Source organism: Equus quagga, chromosome 2, assembly GCF_021613505.1.
Source record: "Equus quagga isolate Etosha38 chromosome 2, UCLA_HA_Equagga_1.0, whole genome shotgun sequence".
NCBI classification, from domain to species: domain Eukaryota; kingdom Metazoa; phylum Chordata; class Mammalia; order Perissodactyla; family Equidae; genus Equus; species Equus quagga.
The window spans coordinates 117,119,202-117,144,081 of NC_060268.1; the positions used below are offsets into that span (position 1 = coordinate 117,119,202).

A 24,880-nucleotide genomic window follows, 5' to 3' on the forward strand; every position below is an offset into this window, starting at 1 on the left:
CAGATGTGTGGGTATTCCACACGTCAAGCAATTCCATGATACCAGCTAGGTGTCCTACAATTCAACTCAATTCTGACACAGTCTACCTAGTTAGCATCAAATCCCACATGTTAAGGGCTCAGTCCCAAAAGACTGCTCCCTCTCCCCACTTCAGCTGCCAGTCGCAAGTCCTGTTGTTACCTGTGCTTCTGACTGTCCAGCTATAAATTTGAGGTTCCCATGATCCCCTCCTTGGGTTCTATTAATTGCTAGAGCAGCTCACAGAAATCAGAAAAACAGTTTACTTACTAGATTACCAGTTTATTATAAAAGGATGTAACTCAGGAATAGCCAGATGGAAGAGAGGTATAGGGTAGATGTATGTGGGAAGAAGTGTGGAGTTTTCCTGCTCCCTGGGCGCAGCACTCTCCCTACATTTCCATGTGTTCACCAACCTGAAGTTCTCTGAACCCCATCCTTTTGAGGTTTTATGGAGGCTTCACTATGTAGGCATGATTGATGAAAGCCATTGGCCACTGGTGATCGAACTCAATCTCCAGCCCCTCTCCCTTCCCCAGAGGTCAGAAACTGGGGTGGGAAGAGACTGAAAATTTCAGCCCTCTAATCTCAAGGGTGGTTCCCCTGGCAACCAGCCCCTATCCTTAGGGGCTTTCCAAAGTCACCTCATTAACAATCTCAGATGTGGTTCAAAGGGGCTTGTTATAAATAAAACACTCCTTTTGCCTTTATGGCTCTGGAACCGTTTCAGGAACCAAGGACCAAAGACCAAATACTATAACTTGCTTTTTCTTCATTCCCAATGTTCCAAGTTTCCTTTTGGTATTATTTCTCTACTTTCTGAAGAACATCCTTTAGCTGTTCCTTTAAAGCAGGTCTGCTGGCTATCAATTCTCTTAGTTTCCCTTTATCTGAGAATGTTCTTTATTTCACCTTCATTCCTGAGGGATATTTCACTGGTTATAGAATTCTGAGTTGACATTTATTTTCTTTCAGCACTTTAACAAATATGCCGCTTCCTTCTGGCCTCCACAATTTCTGATGAAAAAATTCACTGTCACTTGAATTGTTCCCCTATAGGCAATCTTTCATTTTTCTCTGGCTGCTTTCAAGATATCTTTTAGTTTTCAACATTTTATGATGTATCCGGGCTAGGATCTCTTTGGGTTTATCCTTGGGGTTCACTCAGCTTGATTTGGGAAGTTTTTAGCCATCATTTCTGCAGGTGTTTTTAAAGCACTACACTCTTTTATCATTCTGTGACTCCTATGATGTGACCCTGAAACTCTTTTTTCCTTCTTCTCTGTTGTTTAGATTGGATGATTTGTGCCGATCTAGAGCTTTCCTCCTCTCCATTCTGCTATTGAGTCTATCCAGTGAGGGTTTTTTAATTTCAGTTATGGTATTTTTCAATTCTAATATTTTCATGTGGTCCTTCTATTTCTTTACTGACAATTTCTATTTTGATACTTATTTTGAGAGTGTGTGTGATTGCTCAGTTGAAGTTTTTAATAATAGCTTCCTTAAAGTCTATAATGGCATCTGTTGATTGTCTTTTTCCATCAGAGCTATTTTCATAATTCTTCATATGCTGAGTAATTTGGGATTGTATGCTAGACATTGTGAATATTACATGATAAGATGAAGCAAATCCCCTGGAGAATGTTGATATTTTTGTTTTAATAATCGATCTGGTCAGGCTCAGGCCACGAGTTCTCCGGGTGTTGGTTCCAATGTCAGTTCAGTTTTCAAAGCCTCTGCAGTGCTTTTGGGACCTGGCCTATGTATACACCATCTTGCGGTCAGGCTGAGATCCCAGGAGGGGTCTGTCAGCTCAGATCTCACAAGTGTTTGGTATGCTAATTAGGATCAGCTCCACAGGTGAACAGTGTGAGTGAGGTGCACAAGTCAAGGGTGAGCCAGAGTTCATCAATAACTTTGTGGAACTACTTCCTTGAGCTCTTCCCTCTCTGCTGTCTCACCAGTACTTTCTGGTTCCTTGGGGCTCCCTTGTTTGGCCCACCAGCCTGAAACTGCCCATTTCTGTAACTGAGGCCTGTCCTTCAGAGATGAAAAAAGCACACAGACTCAGCCTCACCCTCTTGGTGCCTCAGCTCTACCAAATGGAGATTAAGCCCTCCTCCCTCAGACTCTTGGCTCCTGCAGGCTCCCATTGGCAGCCAGGGGATTACCTGGGGGCTCCAGCATGAAAAATGAAGAGAGGAAACAAAAGGCATTTCCCTCATTCTCTCTGTTTCAGCCATTCCTTTCCTGTTCCTCAAGCCAGGCTTCTCTAGGATCTCTGTACCACTGCTCACTTCTGCATGTGGGGCCATGTTGTGTTCAGGCCGGGAGATACCAGAGGAATAAAAAAATGGTAAACTCACCACTTCAGTTATACTTAGAATTCTGGTGTTCCTCCCCACTCTGTGTGTTGCTGTTTACTTCTGAGTCCTCCAATAGCCAGGCCATATGTTCTACCCAGGTTTTATAGTTGTGTTCAGTGAGAACAAAAGGAGGGTGTGTGTCAACTCCATCTGATCTGGAACTCGAACCTTCCCTAAGATATTAAGTGAAAAAAAGTTATAGAATGTGTATAGTGTTATTCTATATTTTTGAAAAAAAAAAAAAAAGTGTCTATGTACCTCCACAGAAAAGTGCTTAGAAAAAAAGGTCTGGAAGTTTACACAACAAACTTAACACTGGTATCCTCTAAGAGGGGTGGAGAATTTTGGTGAGGGGATGGTATTGAAAGAAACTTTCACTTTTCATACCTCTTTCTGAATTATTTTAACCATGCACTATTACTTTTGTAATTTTCAAAACAATAGGAAGGTGTGACGGAAATGACTGGGAAAATTTTATAGTTCAACTGAAAGTATATATACAGAAAGTATCTTTTGCTGAATGTACCTAATGTATCTTGTTAAACATTTAATGAAAGATCCATTTAGGAGTCAGTGTGATCATATGTTTTCTTCAACCATTGATGTACTAATCAGAATTGTTTCCCACAAAACAGAAGTTTCAGCCTGTAATATTAATTAACTTTACTCACATTTTTCCAAGTAACTGCAATATTAAATATAAGCTAAAAGCAATACATAGCTTTTAGAAAATACAACCCAAAAGTCCCATTGCCTGAGCTTTGTGATTATAAGTGCCCAGCCTTTGTTCCTTCAGTATATTAAAGTGAATGCAATACTCAAAATAAACTTATAATATGGGAAGACTCTTCTTAAATACAATTTTGCTAATTATAAAAGAAATTTAAAAAGAGGCTTCTAATATCTTCATTCAGGTGTCCTGACTTTCAAAATGGAAATAAGTATTAAAGGAGCAACTTTTTCCCATCTCATACTAGCAGGCTCGAAGGGACCAAATCTGGGCCAAAAATTTAGACAATAGCCCCTTCAATAGAATTTGGTATTAAGCATACACTTCCACGACATAACTCCCCATGTGTCCTATTGTACAGAAATCCATTTCAGATGCAAACATTTTGAAATGACAAGGTCACATTTTTAGGATCACTTTTTAAATATTATTTAACTGATCACAGGACCTTATGAGTCAGGCATTAGCAGTCTGATACCAAACCAACTACAGACTCAGGCTATATAAATATTAGCACCGTTTTCATCTAGTCCAGTGAAATGTAAAACTATCCACTAAACTATTTTTTACTGAAGCAGCCAACAAGAAAAGTTGTTTTTACTTCTAACATATGCTCTGCCTCTCTCCCTCTTTGCCAGTAACACTTCTGAACATTTTAAATATCAAGTACTATAACATTCCATTTATAAAGTTTATGCCCAGTATAGCATTGTCAAGTTAGAGGAGGAAAGGAATACACTAAAGATTTTTTTTAAACCTGCCAATTGTGCAGAATTCTGTTTCGGAAGTTGACTTCCAATAACTCAACAGCCACCTTTCTTTCGTGCAATTTAGTTAGCTGAGTTTGAGTGACCTAGCACACACACCTTTCAAATTACTAGCAATTGACATTTGATGAAACAATGACAAAGCTATTACATATGAAGTCCCATAAATATGTCTGCCACATTATGAGCAATTAAGATAACCTATACCCTATTATACTTTTAGTAAACTTAAGAAATGTATCTATGTGCTGAGAGATTTTATGGCAGTGGGGCAGTATACATACAACCAGAGGTACCAAGTATTCTGATGCCTCCTAATTAAGAGCAGTCTTTAGGTTTCAAAAAAAAAAAAGAATAGATTCCTGTTTTTTTCTCCTTCACCTTGGTCCAGCAGAGGGCTAGATGTTATTCAATATTCTATTACTGCTTTCAATAAAAGCAATACAGAAAACATGTGTATGACAAATTGTTTTAATTAAGAACTTAAAACCAAAATTTTAAAAAGACAGTCTTATATAGTAAGTATTTTATTCTATATTTAAATATCACTGGATTCTCAAACAGTTTCAAACTTTTCAACGTGAAAGGTAATTTTAAACTATCTTGCTGTCCTGCAAGTTGTCCCAAGAATTAGGAACATGATTACAACCACATTAGTTTCCAGAATGAGAAGGAAAAGGTAAAACCATCAAATTGTTACAACTTAAAAAATTTCATAGGCTCAAAAGGTAATTTTCATCCCTAAAGAGAAAAAAAGAAAAGAAAACTTAGCTGACTAATGACGCGGACATAAGAAGAGGGCTTACTTCCTGTTGATTCACCCGTCGTTCATGCACATAAGGGTACTTTAAAACCCAGTTCATTTGTCCTCTACTTAAAAAGGGGAAAAATTGGTCAATATTGCCTTCTAGGTTTTATCTCCACCTGGAATTTTCCGTAGTAAGCACATTAAATACAAGTCTGTTTTCTAGAGAAAGTCTGGCTCCTTCAAAGCCTAGAGGAGGTCGGGTTTCTAAGGCAGTCCATTGGTCTGGGGCCCAAGCTACTCCCCAAGGCTATCTTCCCTAAGATTGTCAGATGCAACACGATCGCTTGAGCTGGATGGTTAAAACTGAACATGCAAGAAGTGGCTCTAAAGGAATTGTTTTCACAATCAGCTACACAATCACGATGCCACAGTAATTTGATCTTTAGGTACCTGCGATGTTTAAGGACTTTAATAACAGCAAAATTCACCAGAATTACTAGCAAGGTTGTTTTGGACAACACATAGAACTGCCTCTTATTAAATATACATCTGAATGGTTAGGAGAGCTCTCTATGTAAGACAATTCACCTCAAAATGATGCAAAATATTTAAAAAGTCTTTTTTTAAAAAACAGAGAAAGCTCATGGTTCTTCAGGATGTTTTCAAAGCTTAATACAGTTTTAAGATGACACTGTGTAAAGATTTTATTTGGAATAAAACATATTTGTGTTCTAAAAATTTACCATAATACTTCAAAGACCCAGAGTAAAAATATCAAGGAAACCTCACATCAAAGACCAAATTTTCACTCACGTATCTCCAGGGCTAGGTTGGAATCAGCAAAGTACCACCTTCTCTCTTACAGAGAACTTAGCACTCATCTTCCTGGATATTCCTTTCTCTGCTGGATGGAAACCAGTGATGCTTAAACCATTTTTCTACCCCAAAAGCAAATGCACTAAATAGAATGAGCACTTCATTTACATAATTACATTTGTGCCTATACACACACCACCATTCTCTCTCATTAAATTCTATATAAGAGCTACTGGCTGGGAATCTAGGAATAATGTATTTCAACCAAAAGTCTGAATAATGTACATCATCAAGGCTTTGTTCTTAGTTCTGTAAAGGAAAAAGTAGAGAAATTAAGGGTAGGCCACATCTCTAATGGGTATCTTAATATTTGTCCCCCATCCACAGTAAGCAAGACAATCTCAATTTTATTAAATGGAATTTCAGATTTTAAGTTCTAAATGTCATTGCCAACTACTATAGAAGAGGCAAAAGTCCACAGTGGGTATGCACCAAAAGTCCAGACTTCAGCCAGTGACTGATACCCCATGTGTTCTAAAAAATACCTCACAATAAAAAAAGTGAGTCTTTGACTCAAAAGAAACTTCAGTACTACTCTAAACACACTGCACTGGCACTTCATTTATCGGAATGCATTTCAACTATTAAACTCTTAAGTGCCCAGATGGTCATTTAACAAGATGACCCTCACCCAGCCCAGATAATTCTTAAATGTTAGTCTACATGAAGTGGTGCTGAACCAAAACACAGTAAGTTTAATCTTTCAGGAACTACCAAAGGTCTAGTGTCACTATACACGGAATCAAGATTAACGTCGAAACTCACTTTTGACTTGATATTCTTTCACAAAGAAAACCACATACAGAAAATGAGCCTGCTGCTGCAAGTTGGAATGCTCTTCCTCACTATGGAATCTGAAAAGTTATTCAGAACAGGATGAAAATTGGCTCCACCTAAACTTATGAAAAGAAGACTGAATATTAAGCATCTATAGCCACTTAAAGGCATTTGGTGTCAGTATCTTAAAAGATTAAGATGCTTTAAAACAAAACCCTTATAAGAATATCAAAGATTTAGGGAATTATCTTCATAAATAACCAAATGTCTATGGCTTCAGCTGTCGCCCTACTGCTGAGGTAGGTGACCAAGATTCATCAAAATAGAACAATCTTTTAGAAATTCCCTAGGAAAAACCTTGCATAATCAGTTTGTTTCTTAAACCTGCATCCGATTTCTTTTGATAGTTTTTGTTCTGTTTTTTCTTTCTTTCATTTACACTTTTTAAGAGAGGCTGTCCAAGCAACCGTTTCTTCCTTTAGGCTCTTGCCGAATAGCATCTCATATATTCTGTCATCCATGGATTCTCTGAGGAAGAAGCCTTTATCTTTCTGTTCTTCTCCACATCCACAGAGTGAGCACGCTGCCTTTGAGCAACCAGTTTCCTTTTTTCCACCTGTCTTCTGTTCTTGGCTCGTAATGCTGATTCGTGAATCTAAGGAGAGTTCAAAAATAAAAGTATAACTTAAGTGGCTTTTGTTCTAATTTTCAAGAATATTTGCAATGTGGCTACTACTTCCGGGTCACCTGCAGCAAGGCAGAAGCAGGCCCAACCTCATAATATTCAGTTCTTCTGTGTATAAAAGCTTCTCTAGAAAAGCCATTCCCCCTGGATTCTGTGGTTTACCACCATCAGTGATAAAGAAACAAAGCAACAGAAAATGTCCACGGACTAAATTTCAGCTATAAATGTTAAGCGACTAATTTGCATGTGCCTCTAGAAATTGGCTGTGGAAAATTACTGGATCTGCTTAGTATTAAAGCATGGATAAGTATTCCATTAAAGGACTTTAAATGTTTTACAGCAAATTACTAAAAGAACAATCTCAAGGGATTTTACTACCTAGACGTTTCACACCACAGATGAACCCTGTTAAACTTAATCCCATGGCGTTGCCAGAGGTCTTTTGTTAAACTACAGCTTTGTTGTCTCAAATATCACTCCAAATAACACCATCTGCTAGGGTTCAGAAGTTTGTTCAGTAAAAATTTGATTATGGTATTTAACCAGAATTCAACCAGTTTGCACTTTCTCCTTCTTTTCATTCCCTCTTTGCTTCAGGCTATAGTAATAGTATTAGCGCTAACATACATAATTGTTTTTTGGCTCTACATGAGGACCCTCCTGTCTGACATGTTCTCAGGACTTTGCACAGGGACCAGCCAGGGCTAACTCAGGGGACAACTGAAACTCCTGGGAGTAAAAGCCACCACTATGGATGAGCAGGGGAAAACATATTCATTTGAATTTAATCCGGAGAGCAAAAGGAAGTCCATGGTAGATATCAAGAACTACAGGAGAAGCAGTCTAATGACCAACCAATAACAAAGGAGTCAAGGAAACACCAGTTATCAAAGCCAAAGGAACTGGAAACCTCTCAAGAGGCCCACAGCAAATCTAGATGGGCAGCTGCCAGCCCTGGTTGTGCCCCTCCTGTGCACCTCCTGGCCCCCAAGGAACTCGAGAACCCTGACTCCATCTATTCCTTCACCTGGCTCTCTGTTGGTAAACCCTTCCATGTATGTACCAGCTAACTCCCAGCAAAACCCCTTGATCTCCAGGCAGCCAACATCCAGAATCCTCCAGTTTGCTAACCAGATGCCCAGTTCTGGGCTTCCCTTGGTCCACCAACCATCCCCCAAGATCTACCACAACCCCAAAGTTTCCCAGTGACACAGGATATGATACCCAGTGACAGGAACGCAGCCCAATCCCACCCTACCAGGGACAGCAGAGAACAGGTTGCATACGAACCCACCTCATGCACTGGGGCAGAAGCACAGACATTGTGTGTTTTTTGGCTTCCTGTATCTGTCTGTTTTTCTCCCCACCCATAAAGAGCAAATGGATGTTTATTTTCTTTTATTTTACTTGAGGATCTTTGAGGACTTTTGACTGCTTTCCTATTTCCTCTAGCAAATAAGGCACTTTGGTTTTGTCGAGGTCCGATACTGTCGGGTACTTTGTCAGTCTCTTTTGTTCCGATCTGTTGTTCAGGTTTTTCTTTTACATCTTTCACTGGCAGTGCTTTTTAAAAAAGAGATAAAACAAGATGAAAATGCTTTAAAATCAGGTTTACATATAATTACTTTAAATATTTGGATAGAAAAATCCATAATGTCAGTACCATTTTCACTTATAGTTCAATTCACAAGTTTCACTTAAAGCAAAAATACAGAAACAAGTTAGTATAATAATTTTCAGTCTATCCCATTTTTAAATCAACAAATACACCAAGATTAAAACAAGCCTGTTCAAAAGCAACGACTGTCACTCATATTCTGAGATTAAGCATCTCAATTAAATATTAAAATTACGAAGGCACCATGGCCTAATGGCTCTCTCCACAATCCCCAAGATAAGTCCGCTCATCTTAATGCCTTGCTTCAGGGAGAGATCTGGGTTTGTGGTAATCAGCAGCAGCTGCAAAAGGTCCGTGTTTAAGTTACTCACTCGAGTTCCAGGGTTCCATTTCTTTTTGATGCTCCTGATTATAGGAAATGCTCCCTATGGCTGTGACCTGCTCCTGGAAAGAGCAGGCAACCTTAATTTGCAGGCCCTCAGTCATAATAGGGAGTGGTTTCCATAGTTACTCACCTGGGTGCACAGCTGTGCATTCCTGTAGGAAGAGCTGGAGATGGGGGCTCCTGTGTTAGGAGAGCTTCCCCAACACTCACAACAGAAATGACTACCTGAACCAGGGCCCACGGTCCACACGTCCCAAATCCCATCAGCAGAGCTGGGGAAACGGGGAATGGGGCTGCCGACCTGAAGTGAACAGCAGCTTAAGGATACCTCCCAAACATAACTGTTTCCCCTAAATACCTTTTATGATTTTGCCATTCGTTATTTTGTATACCCCCTTTATTTTTTGTAAAAGTTATACTATTTTGCTTGAATCGTGTGTGAGCCCATGTTTCATTTCAGCCTAAACTTCCATTTGAATAAAAGCCCCTGATGCATCGAGAGCCCCATTACACTCACCCCCATTGTTAGGCCTTAAGGACACCCCTCGCTTCAGAAGATTCACAATTTGGCTCTAGGTGATGATTTTCTAGATTGCTCTTCCAAAACCTTGTCACCTCTTTAGGACTGGCTCTTGTCCCTGACTACTTCCAACTGTGCTTCTTTTTTGCCTGTGTCCAGGTCCCCTTTAGAGTCGAGTGAGCCCCTGCACAGGCAGTCCAGACACAGTGGCACATGTGCGCGAGAAGACTTGATAGACCATTTGTCAGTCCTGTCTTCAGCAATGACCTTGACTCTACCAAATTGTTTCATTCACTACTAAACATTTTAAGGAACAGACAATCCACACCCAACCCTGTGTTTAATGCTCTGCACCACCATGCACGGTAACTTTGAAGCCAGCACTGGAGCTGTTTAGGACGACGTGGGATGACAACCTTCCATTTTATAATGAGAACCTAAATCCATTAATTGCTCAAACATTTCTCTGAGTGATGTGTCCACACCTCGTCCTCTTCTCTCCCCTGGATCTAGGAGGAGGCAGAAAGGAGCCCATGAGGGCCAAGACAAAGGGAAACGAGGCAAGGCTTGTGTAGTTACAATACTGAGAAAGGGAGGAAAATCACCCTAACCAACTGCCCTGATTCATTTCCCTTCCTTCTCTCCCTCTCTCATCCCATGTATGTCTAACCAGAGCTTCCAGGGAAGCCTGCCTAGAGAAGGTAATAACGATGTAATTTAAAGGACAAGCTGAAGGTAGCCAGGAGGAGAATGGGAAAGAGAATCCAGGAGGACAGAGTGACTTGTTCAGAGGCATAGAGAGCATGGAGAGGAGAGGGAATATAAATCATTTGAAATGACAGGTATATATCAAAAAAGGCAAGGGAAAAAATCAATGATAAGCGTCCATCTTAAAAAGTTAGAAAAATAAGCTCAAAGAAAATTAGAGTAAGGAAAAGAAGATCATGAATTAATGAAAACATATCATAAAGAAAACCAAGAGTTAGCCTGGAAAAACACTAACAGAATTCACAAACCTCTGGCAAGATTGATTAAGAATGAGAAAAAGTGGTGAAAAGTAAACTAAGTAAAAATAGAGCAAATGCAGGAATTGAGGTTAAACGTGCACTGACGACAGGTACGTGTAGCCCCTTTCTCCCAAAACCCCACTAAAGTGAAGGAAAAAAGGTAGAAACCCACAGTACAAACAGCAAGGGAGGTGATGACATCAGTCAAAGGGGTCAATAAAATTTTGGAAGATGGAAAGAAATGAAGAGGTAGAAGTGACCTCACAGAACTGAGTAAGGCGAATCCTCACTCCCTGAAGGAGAAAGGCCCACAGGACACAAGCTGAACCCCAGAAAGAACTAGAATTGGAGGCACCAGATTCCCCAAAAGGCTAGTGCAGTGGGCTGCCCTTTCCAAAGGTCCGGCATCAATCAGTGCCCAGCCCACATGCTCTCCTGACAATGTAATATGAATGGAACTCTGTTGAGCACTGGGGTCCATGCTTCTCCCCTTTGACCCTGGGCAGACTTTTGTAAGTGTGGGATGGGGTGAAAGAGGTGCTTCGTGTCTCCCAGCGATAAGTTGTAAAGGGTAATACAGCATCTGCCCACATCTCTCTCAGGGAGACCAGCCAGCATGTTAGAGGGAGGGCCAGGCACACCAGGATATCATATGTGAATGTCCTAGCAGAGCAGGCTCCAGCCCTGGAGCCTTCCAGCAGAGGCCATAGATAGAGCAGAGGCAAGGCAGAACCTGCACCTGGGCCAAATTCCAACCACAGAAACCATGTGCAAAAATAAATGAGTACCAGAGGTGTAAGCCACTAGTTTTCAGTGTAATTCTGTTATGCAGCAATACATACTTCTTGCATAGTCTTTCCTCTAGTCCATATCCAGGCGACCGCCCCTCTCTGACCGCAGAAGGCACATGGATTACTCTCTGGAGAGGAAGAGCCAGAGGGGGTATGGACTTGGGGCACCAAGCACAGTAAAAGCAAGCCTCACTTACATATGAGCACACAGGCTCAGAGCAGACATTTGAGTGCATCCTCTAATAAGTGACCAAAATACACAGAAAAAAACTAGGCCGGGATATAAGAGAGCTCTCAAAGGATATTTATGGCTTTCTGCAGGGAGTGAAAAGAAATCCAAGAACAGCATGCTATTCAAAAAAGGAGTTTTTTTTTTTTAAAAGAACACTTGGGACAAAAAAAGGTAATCTCTTCAAAATTTAAAACTAGGATGGTAGAATTAAAAATGTCAATAGAAAGTTTTGAAGGTAAAATTGAAGAGTTCTCCCACAAAATAGAACCCAAAAATCCCAACATCCAAACGTTTTTATATAAAAATGTTAGAAGTTTTATCCATCCAGTTAAAAATAATTGTAGAAAGAAGAAATGAATAGAGCAAATTATTTTAAACAGCTAGTAGTACTAGAAGATATCCCTGAACTGAAAGAAAACGCCCACCCAGATTGAAAAGGCCCGCCAAGTTTTCAGCCCAATGAATGAAAAAAGATGCACACAGACTTTTAAAACACCTAGGATAAAGACAGTCTCCTAAAAACTTCCAAAACAACAAACAGGTCACATACACAAGATGGGTGTTAGAATGGCATAGTACTTCTAACAGCAAGACCAAAATCTCAAATTCAATATAATAATATCTTCAAACACTGAAATTTCTAATCTAGAATTCTCTACCTTGCCAACATATCAGTCCAGTCTTTGGATATAATAATGGCATTTTCAGACTTGCAAGTTCACAAAATTTTTACTTCCCATGCAACATTTCTCAGGATTCACAGAGGATGTGCTCCACCAAAAGGAAGGGATAAGCCACGCAAAGGAAGACCTGAGATTTATAAGACAGGGGTCAGATGAAGGAGGTAAGTGACGGGAATACTACTCAGCAAACAGTGGAGAGAAGCCCCAGTCTGGCAGCGGCGTCAGATCTGGACAGCATAAGGTCTAAATTGGAACAGGAGAATCAAAATTCCCAAAAAAGTATCTCCAAGGAAAAACATTAAATGAATAGAACATCTAACGTGTCAAGCATGTGACAAGTTTTACAGTAGTACCAGACTATTTCAGGCTGAATTAGTGATGGGAGTATAAAAAAATGAAGCAATGATTAACTTCAGCAAAAACAAATGATAAAGAAAATATAATGAGAATTTACTACATGGCTCACCTGCAAATATTTACATAGCCAGGATAATTCAAACACAGAATAGTGGCTGAGCAAAATAGTCATACAGTTAACACTGGGACAAAATGGGTGCTGGAGTATGTCTGGGCAGGGGGAAGGCAGAGGTAAGATCTTGAGCTAAATCTTCATCTCCCATAATGGAAGTCAATATGTAATGTTTAAACTAACAGAGCCAACAGATAAGTCTAACAGAGAAGAGGGGGCCCAATGCTGAAAGGAAAGCTAAAAAGAGTTGGAAGGAGCACCCTACAGAGCAAGGGGCATGGGTGGGACATGGTCAGAATTACTTTTTTCATGTTAAGCACATTTTTTTAAATTATGCATATATATACCTTTGCTTAAAAAAATAATAAAATTTAATTTAAAAAGAAATATGACTCTGAAGAAAGGAATTGGAGACAGTCTACACCACCCCTCAAAGCATGCTGGCTCTGGAGGGAAGGAGTCCCACAGTGAACAAGCACTCCCACCCCACTGCCACAGGGAACGTCCAAACAGCTTTTCAGTACCCATCTCTTAAGAATGAGAAGCTGAGGATCATTAGATATTTGAGAAAAGTCGCTAACATGAAATACAGGATTACAAACAAAAAGAACCAAAAGGAAGGGGGTGGGGGGAAAGACTATGCTAAAGAAACATACAAGAAGAAAATGCACAAAAAACTTTCATAGCAAGAATCTCAGCAAGATAAGATACTATATGCATGGATCAGGAATAGAATACGATTTTTAATAAAGGAATAAAAAGAGCAAGGGAAGGAGGAAAGCAAGGAAGGAAGGAAGAAAGAAAGCGAGGGAGAAGGAATGCTGGCTCAGAAAACAATTCAAGAGCTCTAAAATTAAAGAATAAATAGGATCCCACAAATGAAAGATGTAAGAGAAGAGCTGGAAGATAAGATTGAGAATATCCCCCAGAAAAATAGAAGAAAAAAAATAATGGGAATGGGGGAAGGGCAGGGTCACAAAATTAGAGGATAAATTCATGATGTCTAACATCCAACTAAGGAGTTTAGAAAGAAAGGAATGGGGGAAAAAAATAGAAATGAGAAAACAATTCAAGGAAACGTCCCAGAATTACAAAACATGAGTTCGACTGCAAGGACCCACCAAACACACCGGAGGAAAACAGACCTGGATCAATGAGAAACTTCAGAACCTAAAGGACAAAGAGAGGACCCTAAAAGCTTCCTAGGCAGGGAACTTGTTAGGTACAAAGGATCAAGAGTCAGAATGACACGGAACTGTAACAGCAACATCACAAGTACAGCACAATACAGCAATGCCTCCAGATGTTTTAGAGACAATTAGTTACTTCCAACCTAGAAGTCCAGGCCCAGCCACAAACTCACTGAATTGTAAAGGCAGAATAAAGCCATCTTTTGACATGCGAGGTCTCAGAAAATTAACCTCTCAAACACCCTTTCTCAGAAAGCTACTAGAAGATAAGCTCCAGCAAGAGGGCGTAAACCAAGGAAGAAGATGACATGAGAGCCCCAAGGAGTCCCTGGGGTGGTGGAAGGGCCCTCCCAAGATGCAACCAGTGCAACCAGGCAGCAGGCCACAAGAGCAGTAACCAGGCCAGGTAAAAGTGGGTCAGAGGCCTGGGAGGGCTGTCTGAAGATGTCAAGAGTAACAGTGAACCTGATGTGTTGGTTGTATTGTGAAAGAAGGAAAAGGGAATCATGGCAAACAATATAGGACAGCTGTGAGCAACATTTTCCAAAGGCACAATATTGTAGATACTAATTGTGAATCTAACAAATCTGTGATGACTGTATTGAGAGGGTGTGGGGACGAGCCATGTGTATGGGTTAGGAGAGTGGTAGAAAGAACTAAAGCCAATAGATAATGCTAAAAACTGAAGAAAATCAAGCGTCAATAAAAGCCATGTTACTTTGAGAAAGGGAAATAAACACCAGAGGAAACACCAGAGGAATGGGAAGTGGTCACTTAAGGGGTAGGGAGCTGGTGTGCGAGTGTGGCAGGGGAGCTGCCGTACTTCTGTACCATGCAATACAGACCTGTATGATTCTATGTGTGTATATGGCTTCAGTAAAAACAAGGAAGAAATGTTCTAGAGAAATTCAAAAGAGTGCTCGTGATTCTAGTATATGAAACCGTCCATTTGAAAACAGGGATTTTCAATCCTGCCCGACACAAGAACCAACAGGGGCTGTGACAGGCAGGAACAAAGCAAAAGATTCTGTGACTGGGAGTCCTGAAAGCAGAAACATCCTTTCTTCTCCCTGATGCCTAAACCAGAAATAGTAGCAGAGAAGAAATAACTACTTTAGCCACTGAGCGGACTCAGCATCTCTAAGGAAACCAAAATAATCATGAAGTCGGGCAAACACAGGCACCATCCATACTACAATGCTGTCTAAAAACTGCACTGATATACATATGCATGGAAATAACTGACAACTCTTTCACAAACAATGAAGGGGAAGAGCCCGGAGAAGAAAAGCCCATTCAGTCTGATAAAGCGCATCTCCTAATTTGGCTGGTAGCTCACTGCCCACAGGAACAAACTGGAAGACAAGTTCCCTACCTTCTGTTAGTCACATTTCTAGCAATGATCACTGAAGCTAGGAATCCAGCTTCTAGATATTCAGGAATCTGTGGGAATTCACAAGTAACATGAGGATGGAGAGGCAGCTCTGCCACAGATAAGGACCTGAGAATAGCTGCAGACAGTAGAACAAGGGCAAAACAGCCTGGCTCATAGACTACGTTTCCTCTCTTCAGCCTCTCACCGAGAGGCAGGGTGACATCTGAGGGGAGTTTGGTTGATCACTGCGTACAATGCTAGAAACAAAAATAAAGCCGCTGATCATTTATCCTGAGCTTCCATTTCTTTGTAAAATTAAGATAAAAATGATGACCCTACCTCTTAGAATTGTTTTAAACATTGAATAAGAAAATACGGATTCTAAGATCAGTGACTGGATGTATAATAAGCTCTCAATAAATTTTAGTTATTTTTCTCACTAGCTCTTCTTTAAAATCAAGTGACCTCGTGGTGGTGTCGGGCCAACGTTAGAGAATCACAGAAGGAACCGTGGGCTCCTGAAGGCTGTACCGAGGCATTCAGCTTGGCCTTCAGCGCGAGCACCATCCCCTCGGCCCCTCCTGCTGAGAGTCCCCAGCTCCGCACCCTCTGGGCAGGAAAGAAAGTGTAAGGCCATGGCCAAAACAGCAGACGCACAGCACCCGAGAGCCATTTTCCAGCATTTTCTGCTCCTCCTGCAGACAGCGACAGCCTGAGAATGGGCGCTTTTCGATGAGTGGGTGGGCAGAAACGGCAAGGACCTAGCATTTACAAGGAATATTCCCCCAGCAGCCAGGAATTAGACAACAGCCTGCGTAAACAAATGCAAAATATTCTTTAGAGAGAGCGCAGCGAGGTCAGAGAATTGATACAGAAAACAAGGGCCCCATTCACGAGACAGAAAGCTTAGCTCAGTGGTTCGTAACCTCTTAGTGTCACCATTGACCAAGAATCTCATGAAAGCTGGGTTCCTCTCATAAAAAATGGGTGCTTAGAAATAAATAGACGGGGGTTCAGTGACTCACTAAGGCCACCACTGCCCTCGGGTAAAGACCAGGACTTCATCAGCGACACTTCAATTAAGTTCACAGCTGGCTTAACCCAGAGCCACCTAATGATGGAAATAAAGGGGAGGAGGGCAGAGGCGGGGCTGACACCTTCCTTACGTGGTCGAGGGAGGCGTATTCTCGGTCTACGAAAAAAAAGGGAAGCGCTTGTCCGGAGCGCTAGGAGAAAAAGACGCCAAGAGTAAGTCCAGTCCTCCGAGCAGACCCCCTCCCGGGCCCGGTACCTGGCAGAGCCGTGGCCTCGGCGGCCTCCGCATCCGCGGCCTCCGCGGCCTCCGCGCCCTGCTCCTCCGGGGCCCCGCGCGCCGCCGGATCGGGACCCTCCTGCGCCGTGGGCTCGGCGGGCAGGGGCGGCGAGGCCGGGGTGCATTGGGGCGAGGGGCCCCCGGCGCCCGACGACGCCGACGACGCCGAGTCGTCCGAGGCGCCGGCCGGGCCCCAGTCGTCCCAGAGCCAGGGCGCGTGCGCCTGCTCGAGCAGCCGGCGGCCCAGGCGGTAGTGCAGCAGCTCGCGGTAGCACGGCCCGTACTCGTCCCAGCGCGGCTCCCGGTAGCGCTTCATGTACTCGCTCTTCACCCCGCTCCCCGGGGACATGGTGCCGCCCGCCGGCCCGAGCGCCCTCCGCTCCGCGCCGCCGCCGCCGCCGCCGCCTACGGAACCGGGACACGACACAGAAGCCCGCCCCGCCCCTCCCCGCCCGTCCCCTCTGCCTGCCCGACCCGCCGCGACGTTTAAACCCGGAGCCCCGCCCGGACGGGGCGGGCGCGGGCGGGGACGAGGGGGCGGCGGGCGCGGGCGCGGGCGGCCAGGCCCAGGGGAGGGGCGGGGTCCCGGGCAGGCCCGCCCGGAGGCGGCTCCCCCTGCGACGCGGTCCTGAGAAGTGGGGCGGGGTCCGGGCGCGCGGCTCCGGGGGAGGGCGGGGCGGCCTGGCTGCGCGGGCGGGAGGGCGCCCCCAGAGAGCGGTCCGGAGGTCCGAGCCCGAGCTGCGGGAGGCGGGGACGGGCGGAGAGAGGAGCGCGGGGAGGAGGCGCGGGGCGCGCGAGCGGGTGGCCTCGGGTCGCCGGAGCGCCTTGCCGAGCGAGGCGTGTGCGCAGGAGGGCGGCCCGGCTTACCTGCTTCCCGCCGCGCCGGCCTGCCTGCGCCCCAGCCCCGCGGCGCCCGCCCGTCCCCGCGCCTGGCGCAGCAGCTCGGCGCCCGCCCGCGCTTTCCTCCCGAGCAAGATGTCGCCGATGGCGCGGCGGCCTGCGTTCCTGCGGCAGCCGGCACGCGAAGGCGCCGCCTCAGTCCCGGGAGCAGACGCCTCCCCGCGCGCTGCCGGCCCCCGGCCCTCCGCCCCGCTTCGGGGGCGGCCGCTTCCGTGAGACCGCAAGGTGCGGGGAGGCGGGGGAGTCGGCCAGGCCGGGGCCCCAGGCCCAGGTCCCGGGCCCGCCCGTCCGTGCGAGGCGCCGTCCCAGTGGGCGCTGTCCGCGGCACCCGGCACTGCAAGCGGCGTCACTTAGGGTCTGGAGTCGCTCCCCAGTCCGGTGAACTAGGCAGCCCCCCACGCCAGGCACAGTCTGATCCCTTCCCAACACCCTTGAGCTGGTCTTGTTTGCTGGAAACAACCCCAAGTCCACACGTTGGCTCTTGCTGCTTTCCTCTCTCCGTTCACAACAGCCGTTACTCTGGCTTTAACCCCTTTTTCCTTTTTAGTACAGTTCCTTTCTTGTCCACACCCCAAATATTTTTTAAACTTGATTAAATCCGCCAACCCACCCTCTCAGAGTGCACCTAAAACCTTGATAGTCAGTTGTATTGTGCGAAAGTATACAATGTTACCCTGGTTGTCGTTACAGTTTCAAAAGTGGCCGCATACAGATTCTTCCCCCTTTTAAAAGGAGACTTGATACATGCGTTACAAAAAGATGTGAAAGAAAAGAAGTTACTGAAAATCGAAACAGCAGCTGAAAAGCAGGCCTGGGCCATGAGTGAGTTACCCTGTTCCAGCTTTCATAGGGATTTCCACTGCTTCTGTCGCCTCGTCCTGCCCCCGCCCCCACCATAGCCAAATGACCCTGAGGTGGACACTGCCCAGCTGGGACAGGTCAGATCTTCTGAGAACTTGAAGTCTGTAGTCCAGGAGTCATTAGCACTGGATTGTTAATGGCAGTTTTCTGGAGAGACACTACGTGACCCCCTGCTGTTGACGGCCCCACAGAGGCCCTGACTTCTCCCCTCCCCTCAGCTTTACCTTCTGTTCCTTGAGATACCCCCAGGAACTTTCTACTGCATTTCCTTTTTGTTTAACCTGGCCAAGGTTGGTTTCTGATGGTTGCAACCAAAAGAAACTTAATAAATATATTAATCATGTGGGGGAAATGACGATGTGCAGTTATATGAAAAATGCAGAACACAACCTGTTTCGGTTAGCTTTGGTGCATAGTTAACCACCTCAAAACTTAGTGGTTTAAAACAACTAACATTTATTATTTCTCCCGATTCTGTGAGTTAGCCAGGCAGTTCCTCTGCTGGTTTCACTTTGCTGGTTTCGACTCACTTGTCCAGTTGCATTCAGCTGGAGGGAGAGTGGGCCTCAGAGTTTCCCTAAGCACTGTGGCCACAGCTTCCCAGTTTCCTTGGCAGTTTACTTACTACGGCCAACGACATCCCAGAACGTTCCTCCCTACACACAACTGCTGTCAAATTAGATCCTTTGCATCCTGTTCTTATTTAAACACAAAAGACAAATATATAGATGGCATATGTTGTTTTGTCTGCATACATTGTCTTGCTGAGGAGCCATGCCTTCCTTTTCCGTGTGGTTCTCGTGGAGCTGTCAATCTCAGCCTCCCACCCTATCCCCATTTACAGGGATGGGCATGTGACCCAGGCTTGGCCAATCACATCACCTCCTACCCGTGGCAACAGCTAAGCATATGACTGAAAAATCTTTCTCTATAATTGGCATACCAAGAAGTTCTCTTTTGCTAGTGGTCCTCTGCTATGACAACATAAGCTTGGGGCTAGAAGTGGCACTTTCTCCAGCTGTGTAGAGGAAGTCCGTTTGCAGTAGGAGAATAACAGGCCAGCCCCCAGGAGGAAAGCAGAGCTCACAGACAGAAAGAAATAGAGTCCCAACGACGTTGATTGGATCCCTGGGTCCAGCTCTACCAGAGCCAATAAATATTCCTTCTGTTTAAGCTGCTTGAACTGGGGTTTTGTCACTCCCTAGTGGATGAGCCCTGACTAATAATAACACTGTTAAAAATTAGAATGAAAGTAATATACTTGTTTAAAATAGGGAAAAGTAAAACAAACAAATGAATCATTCCTAATCCTATTTTTCAGTTATACAAAAAACAGTCTCATACCTTATATTCTTTTGTGTGTGTGGTTGTGTGACTGTCAAGTGTGGCCGCCCATTTTTCATGCAGCATGCATGCCCCTTTGCAGTGCAAGTTTGCCGCTGCTCCTCAGGCAGGGGTGGAGTTTATTTCTCTCTCCCTGAGTCTGAGCTAGCCTTGTGTCTTACTTGAGTGTTAGGTGTCTGTGACTTTCAGAGGCCTTCCAGCTTCTGTTATTACCCTCTTGAAAGAGAGGGCCATGTGAAGAAGCCAGGCCAACCTCCTGAAGGATGAGGCCACAGGGAAGAGACCAAGACAGCCCAGCCCACAGCCAGCCCCGCTGCCGCCTGTGAGTGAGGCTGTCTTGAACCTCTGAGGCCAACTCTTCCTCCAGCTGAATGCATCTGGACAAGTGAGTCAAAACCAGCAAAGTGAAACCAGCAGAGGAACTGCCTGGCTAGCTCACAGAATCGGGAGAAATAATAAATGTTAGTTGTTTTAAACCACTAAGTTTTGGGGTGGTTAACCATGCACCAAAGCTAACGGAAACAGGTTGTGTTCTGCATTTTTCATATAACTGCACACCGTCATTTCCCCCACAGTGCCTCTATCACCCTCCAGAACAGTCCTCCTTCCCTGATGTTCCCACTCTTGGTTCCATCTAATAAAGAAGCAAAAATATCCCCAATTACCTTGACTACTAGATAATAAGCCATCAAATCCAGAAACACGTGATTACCGTGGCAGTTTGTCAGAACATGGAATTCTCTGTGCAGTCCCCTCTGGCTGCATTGTAAAGCCTTCTTGGAAAGTGTGCCCACACTGCAGTTCTTGCTGTCTTGCTCTGTGGTGTGGAATGCTGGGCCATGGGTTGCCTATTTGTGTGCATTTCTGAAGAAGTTCTTGGCCCTATCTGCATATACTCCATCAGCCCACCACAAGGCAGATCAGGATACCAAGCTTTTTCTGAGACTTCATAATTCTCAAGAAAGGATGGACATTCTACTGTCCACTTAGTTAAGCAGCATAAAATATCCACACTTCAGGTTTCCCCCCCAGAGAATAGAGCTCCTGACTCTATAGGCTGGGGAGCAGGAAAATTCCTTTCATGGAGGATTGCCTAATGGATGTGCACTCACTCCATGGCTCTAGGGATTCCAAATGCTAATTTTTTCCCCTTGTCTTCTAGCCAATCCATTAGAAACAATATCCTTCAAGAGCATGGCTCTGGCGCCTCACAGCCTTGCTTTTTCTGAATTGCACTTGGTGTCAGAGCATTGGCTTCATTGAGGCACTCTACAGGAAACAGCTGGGCGAAGCTCTCTGCTAAATCTATGCAAGGGAGGTGCAATGACGTGGTCTCCCACATCACCCATTATCCCCTTGTGAAAACCCAGAGGAGAAATTTGTCAGTCCTAGATTGACTGATTTTTCACCTTTGGGACACTGAACATTCTGTGTTTTTTTCTTTGCTTCAGCTGCTATAAAGGATAGAGTCAAACTTCTGGCCCCCTTTTGTGCACCAACCTATCACAACTTTGTTCTATTTTACACTCTTCTTGCTCTGATTTCCTCTCTCATTGATCTTATCCTCTTGTATTACATGCATTTTGGAAGCTTACTTAAATCTTTTTTTAAGTGTTTGAAAATTGTTATTAATTCTCCAGAATTATGTATAAACATATTTTTAATTCAATGAGACTTGCAGGAGAATGTAATATGAAACTACACAGATCTCACATAGGAAAGCAAGATATATTAAATATCTTAACTGGAATTCAATATCTAAATAGACTTACGTACTTTTTGAATTGAAGATTGGTGTGACAAACCATGAGTATATGGGTAAAATAAAAATGAAGAGTTTGTGTTTCCGTTCTTTACAAGGCAGCTGCTATTATTTTAAGGTACTTGAGTGAAGGCAGGGCAAAGAGAGCTAGTACAGATTTGCCATATAAACAGTCATCCCCTCCACCTGCAGACTAGTTGGCCAGCAGTGGATGTCATAGTGCAGCTTGAGTGATGTAATCAGCATCCTTTTCCAGTGCAACATTTGAAATACTCAGCTTTCACCTATTGTTTTTGGACAAAAGAAGTGATTTTGGAAATCTTTTCACTGGGGCATCTTTGTATGGGATGAAGACAGGCTGGCAACCTCAGGGACCCACCATCCAAGGCTTTGACATAGCTGCTAAATTCCAGTGAAATTCAATTCCATCCTCATCCCTGAGAGCTTGCTATATGCCCAACACTGTGCTCAGGGGAGGAAGCCTAAGAGACCCAGGTCCTGCCGTGTGCACAGCTGTGCTGAGGGCAGGAAGTGTAAAGGACTCAGGTCTCAATCTCCAGGCTCATTTAAAGTTGAGTGGACCCCAACTTTTGGAGGGATCACATATACTCTTTTGAGAATGTGATAAAAGTTATCAACTCTCTCCCCAGAAAAAATAAACGTACACACAAGACATTTGCCTGTCACCTTTTCCCCATGCTGGCTTGTGGATCCCAGGAAAAGAACACCTATCCTTTATTCAAGAGACAAACAATATATGATTAGATATCTAATATCTGCTATATATCAGGCATTTTACTCACATTATCTCAATTAATTCTCACAGCAACTCTGTGAAATAGAATCTACTATTCTGCCCATTTTACAGGTGATGAAACTGAGGACTAGACCTAATAACTTGACCAAGGTTACACAGCGGGTAAGTAGCGAAGATAGAACTGGAACCCACGTATGACTGACACCAGAGTTAATACTCATGTTGCTAGGAGAGATGATTAAGGCAAAAGGAATCTGGCTAAGGACAATCAGCTAGGCACTGTGAGGCAGAGAATAGAGAGGATGGAGACGATGTGGTGTAGGGGGTAAGTATGCCAAGCACTGGGGCCAGAGTGCCTAAGTTTGAATCCTGGCTTTGCCGCGATGTGACTTTGATCGAGAAACTTAACTTCTTTGTGCTTCAGTGTTCCTAGATACAAAATAGGCATAATAGCAGTTCTTGTGAAGATTGGATAAAGGCACAGTTTGTGAAGTAGACAGAACTGTGCCTGCATTTAATAAGCAATCAATAGATGGTAGCACTTGTAATTAGAAAGCAGTGCAGCAGGATGATCCTCTGCCTTGGGGATGAGTCCAGGTCAGAGGAAGAATGACAAAGAATAGATGTGGCCAAAGAGGCAGGCAAAGAACCACCTTAATGTCTTCAAACTGCAAATGAACAGTGGGGACCAGTATCAAGTAATTTAGAATAGTGAGGGATGAAAAAAATAACTGGACTTGCAATGGAAGGGTTTAATGGTCAGCTTCAAGATCAAGGTTTCTGGGTGGCCCAATGGGGTAGTGGTAAAAATTTGGCACACTCCATTTCAGCAGACCTGGTTTGCAGGTTCAGATCCTGGGCGTGGACGTACACCATTCGTCAGCCATGCTGTGGCAGTAACCCACATATAAAGTGGAGGAAGATTGGCACAGATGTTAGCTCAGGAAGAATTTTCCTCAAGCAAAAAAAAAAAAAAGAATGAGGTTTCAATGAAGTGATGGGATAAAAGCCAAATCTTGGGAAGTTCAGAAGTGTATGAGTAGTGAGAAAATGAGTATAACCAATGTAAGTCACTCATTTTAAAAGTTTAACAGAAAATCAGTTTTACCATCATGCTGGTTCCCTCATTGATGGGCTAAATAAAGCTTTGATGCATGCTTTTTCTGTATTTGTAAAAAAGTCATGCTGACAGCTTTTGGGCAACTATATTATATTAGTCTGCTCAGGCTGCCATAACAAAATACCACAGATTGCACGGCTTAAACAACAGAAACTTATTTCTCACAGTTCTGGAGGCTATAAGTCCAAGATCAAGGTCCAGCATGATCAACTTCTGGTGAGGTCTCTCTTCCTGACTTGCAGAGGGCCACCTTCTCACTGTGTGGAGAGAGAGCTCTGACGGCTCCTCCTCTTCTTCTAAGAGCACCAGCTCTGTTGGATTAGGGCCCCACCCTTATGACCTCATTGACCTTTCATCATCTCTTCACAGGCCCCATCTCCAAAAACAGTCATGTTGGAGGTTAGAGCTTCAATATATGAATTTGGAGGGGACAAAATTCAGTCCATGGCATATACTTTGACAGTTTTGGAGATCCTATTGTGATATCCAAGTGGACACAGCTTTCAGAACCAGTTAAATATCATTGCCCAAAAAAGTGCACCTTCTAGGCCAGTTAAGCCCAGGAACACATTTTCTTGGCACCTGGAGTGAATCTCAAGTGGTAATAGATTTTTTTTTTTAAGATTTTATTTTTCCTTTTTCTCCCCAAAGACCCCCGGTACGTAGTTGTATATTTTTAGTTGTGGGTCCTTCTAGTTGTGGCGTGTGGGATGCCGCCTCAGGGTGGCCTGACAAGCAGTGCCATGTCCGCGCCCAGGATTCTAACCGGCAAAACCCTGGGCCGCTGAAGCGGAGAGCGCGAACCCAAACGCTCGGCCACGGGGCCAGCCCCATGGTAATAGATTTTATCTTAGACTCTCTGTTCATCTGCCCTCCACCCTGCCCCATGATTTTTGTTTCTGTTTCTAGTCCTTGCACAAGCTTGTTTCCAGTTCTGATTTGCACGTGGCCAATACTTTATTCCCCATTAGTGGCAGCAATTATTAGCAATCTGATTTTATGGTCTAATCATTTTGTGATGTACGTCAGGATGATGGGGATCTACTCTCTGCCACATGAAATACAATAGAGAATTGGGTTAATAGTCCTGTTTTTTTGTTTGTCTGTCTATTTATGAACTCAAGTCAATTAAGAAAATATTTCATGCACACCATGAAGGATAACAGTTCTTTGAGGTACGGACTGACTCTGCTCTAAGTTACAGATTCTTGAAATTGATCGCAACAGATAACGATGATCTCAGGGTGTTGGTGGAAAGCACTGTACCAGAGGCTTCTAAATATTGATACCTCAAGGAATAAATTCATGGCTATAGATTTCCAAGCTGATGCTGCTTAGACAACTGTCAGTATCAGGGATTGAGTCGGAATTTCCAGAACCCTTATTAGTGGTTCTAAACTGGTAGAGATTTGGCATCCCAAGGGGCATTTGGCAATGTCTAGAGAAATTTTTGGTTGACACAACTGGGGAGAAGGGTGCTACTGGCATCTAGTGGGAAGTGGGAAGAGATGCTGCTAAACACCCTACAGTGCACAGGACAGTGCCCATCGCAAAGAATTATCTGGCCCCAAATATCAGTAGTGCCAC

General features: G+C 43.9%; 1 protein-coding gene across 1 annotated transcript; it reads right to left on the minus strand.

Annotated features, from left to right (window-relative positions):
• Positions 1–4,336: 4,336 nt before the first annotated feature.
• CCSAP (centriole, cilia and spindle associated protein) lies at positions 4,337–16,979 on the minus strand. The gene is made up of 3 exons (XM_046655249.1): positions 16,529–16,979; positions 8,262–8,530; positions 4,337–6,937 (listed from the first exon to the last, which is right to left on the minus strand). Exons 1-3 carry the CDS (start codon positions 16,896–16,898, stop codon positions 6,761–6,763), a joined length of 816 nt encoding a protein of 271 aa, XP_046511205.1. The 5' UTR covers positions 16,899–16,979; the 3' UTR covers positions 4,337–6,760.
• Between the last annotated feature and the right edge of the window lie 7,901 nt (positions 16,980–24,880).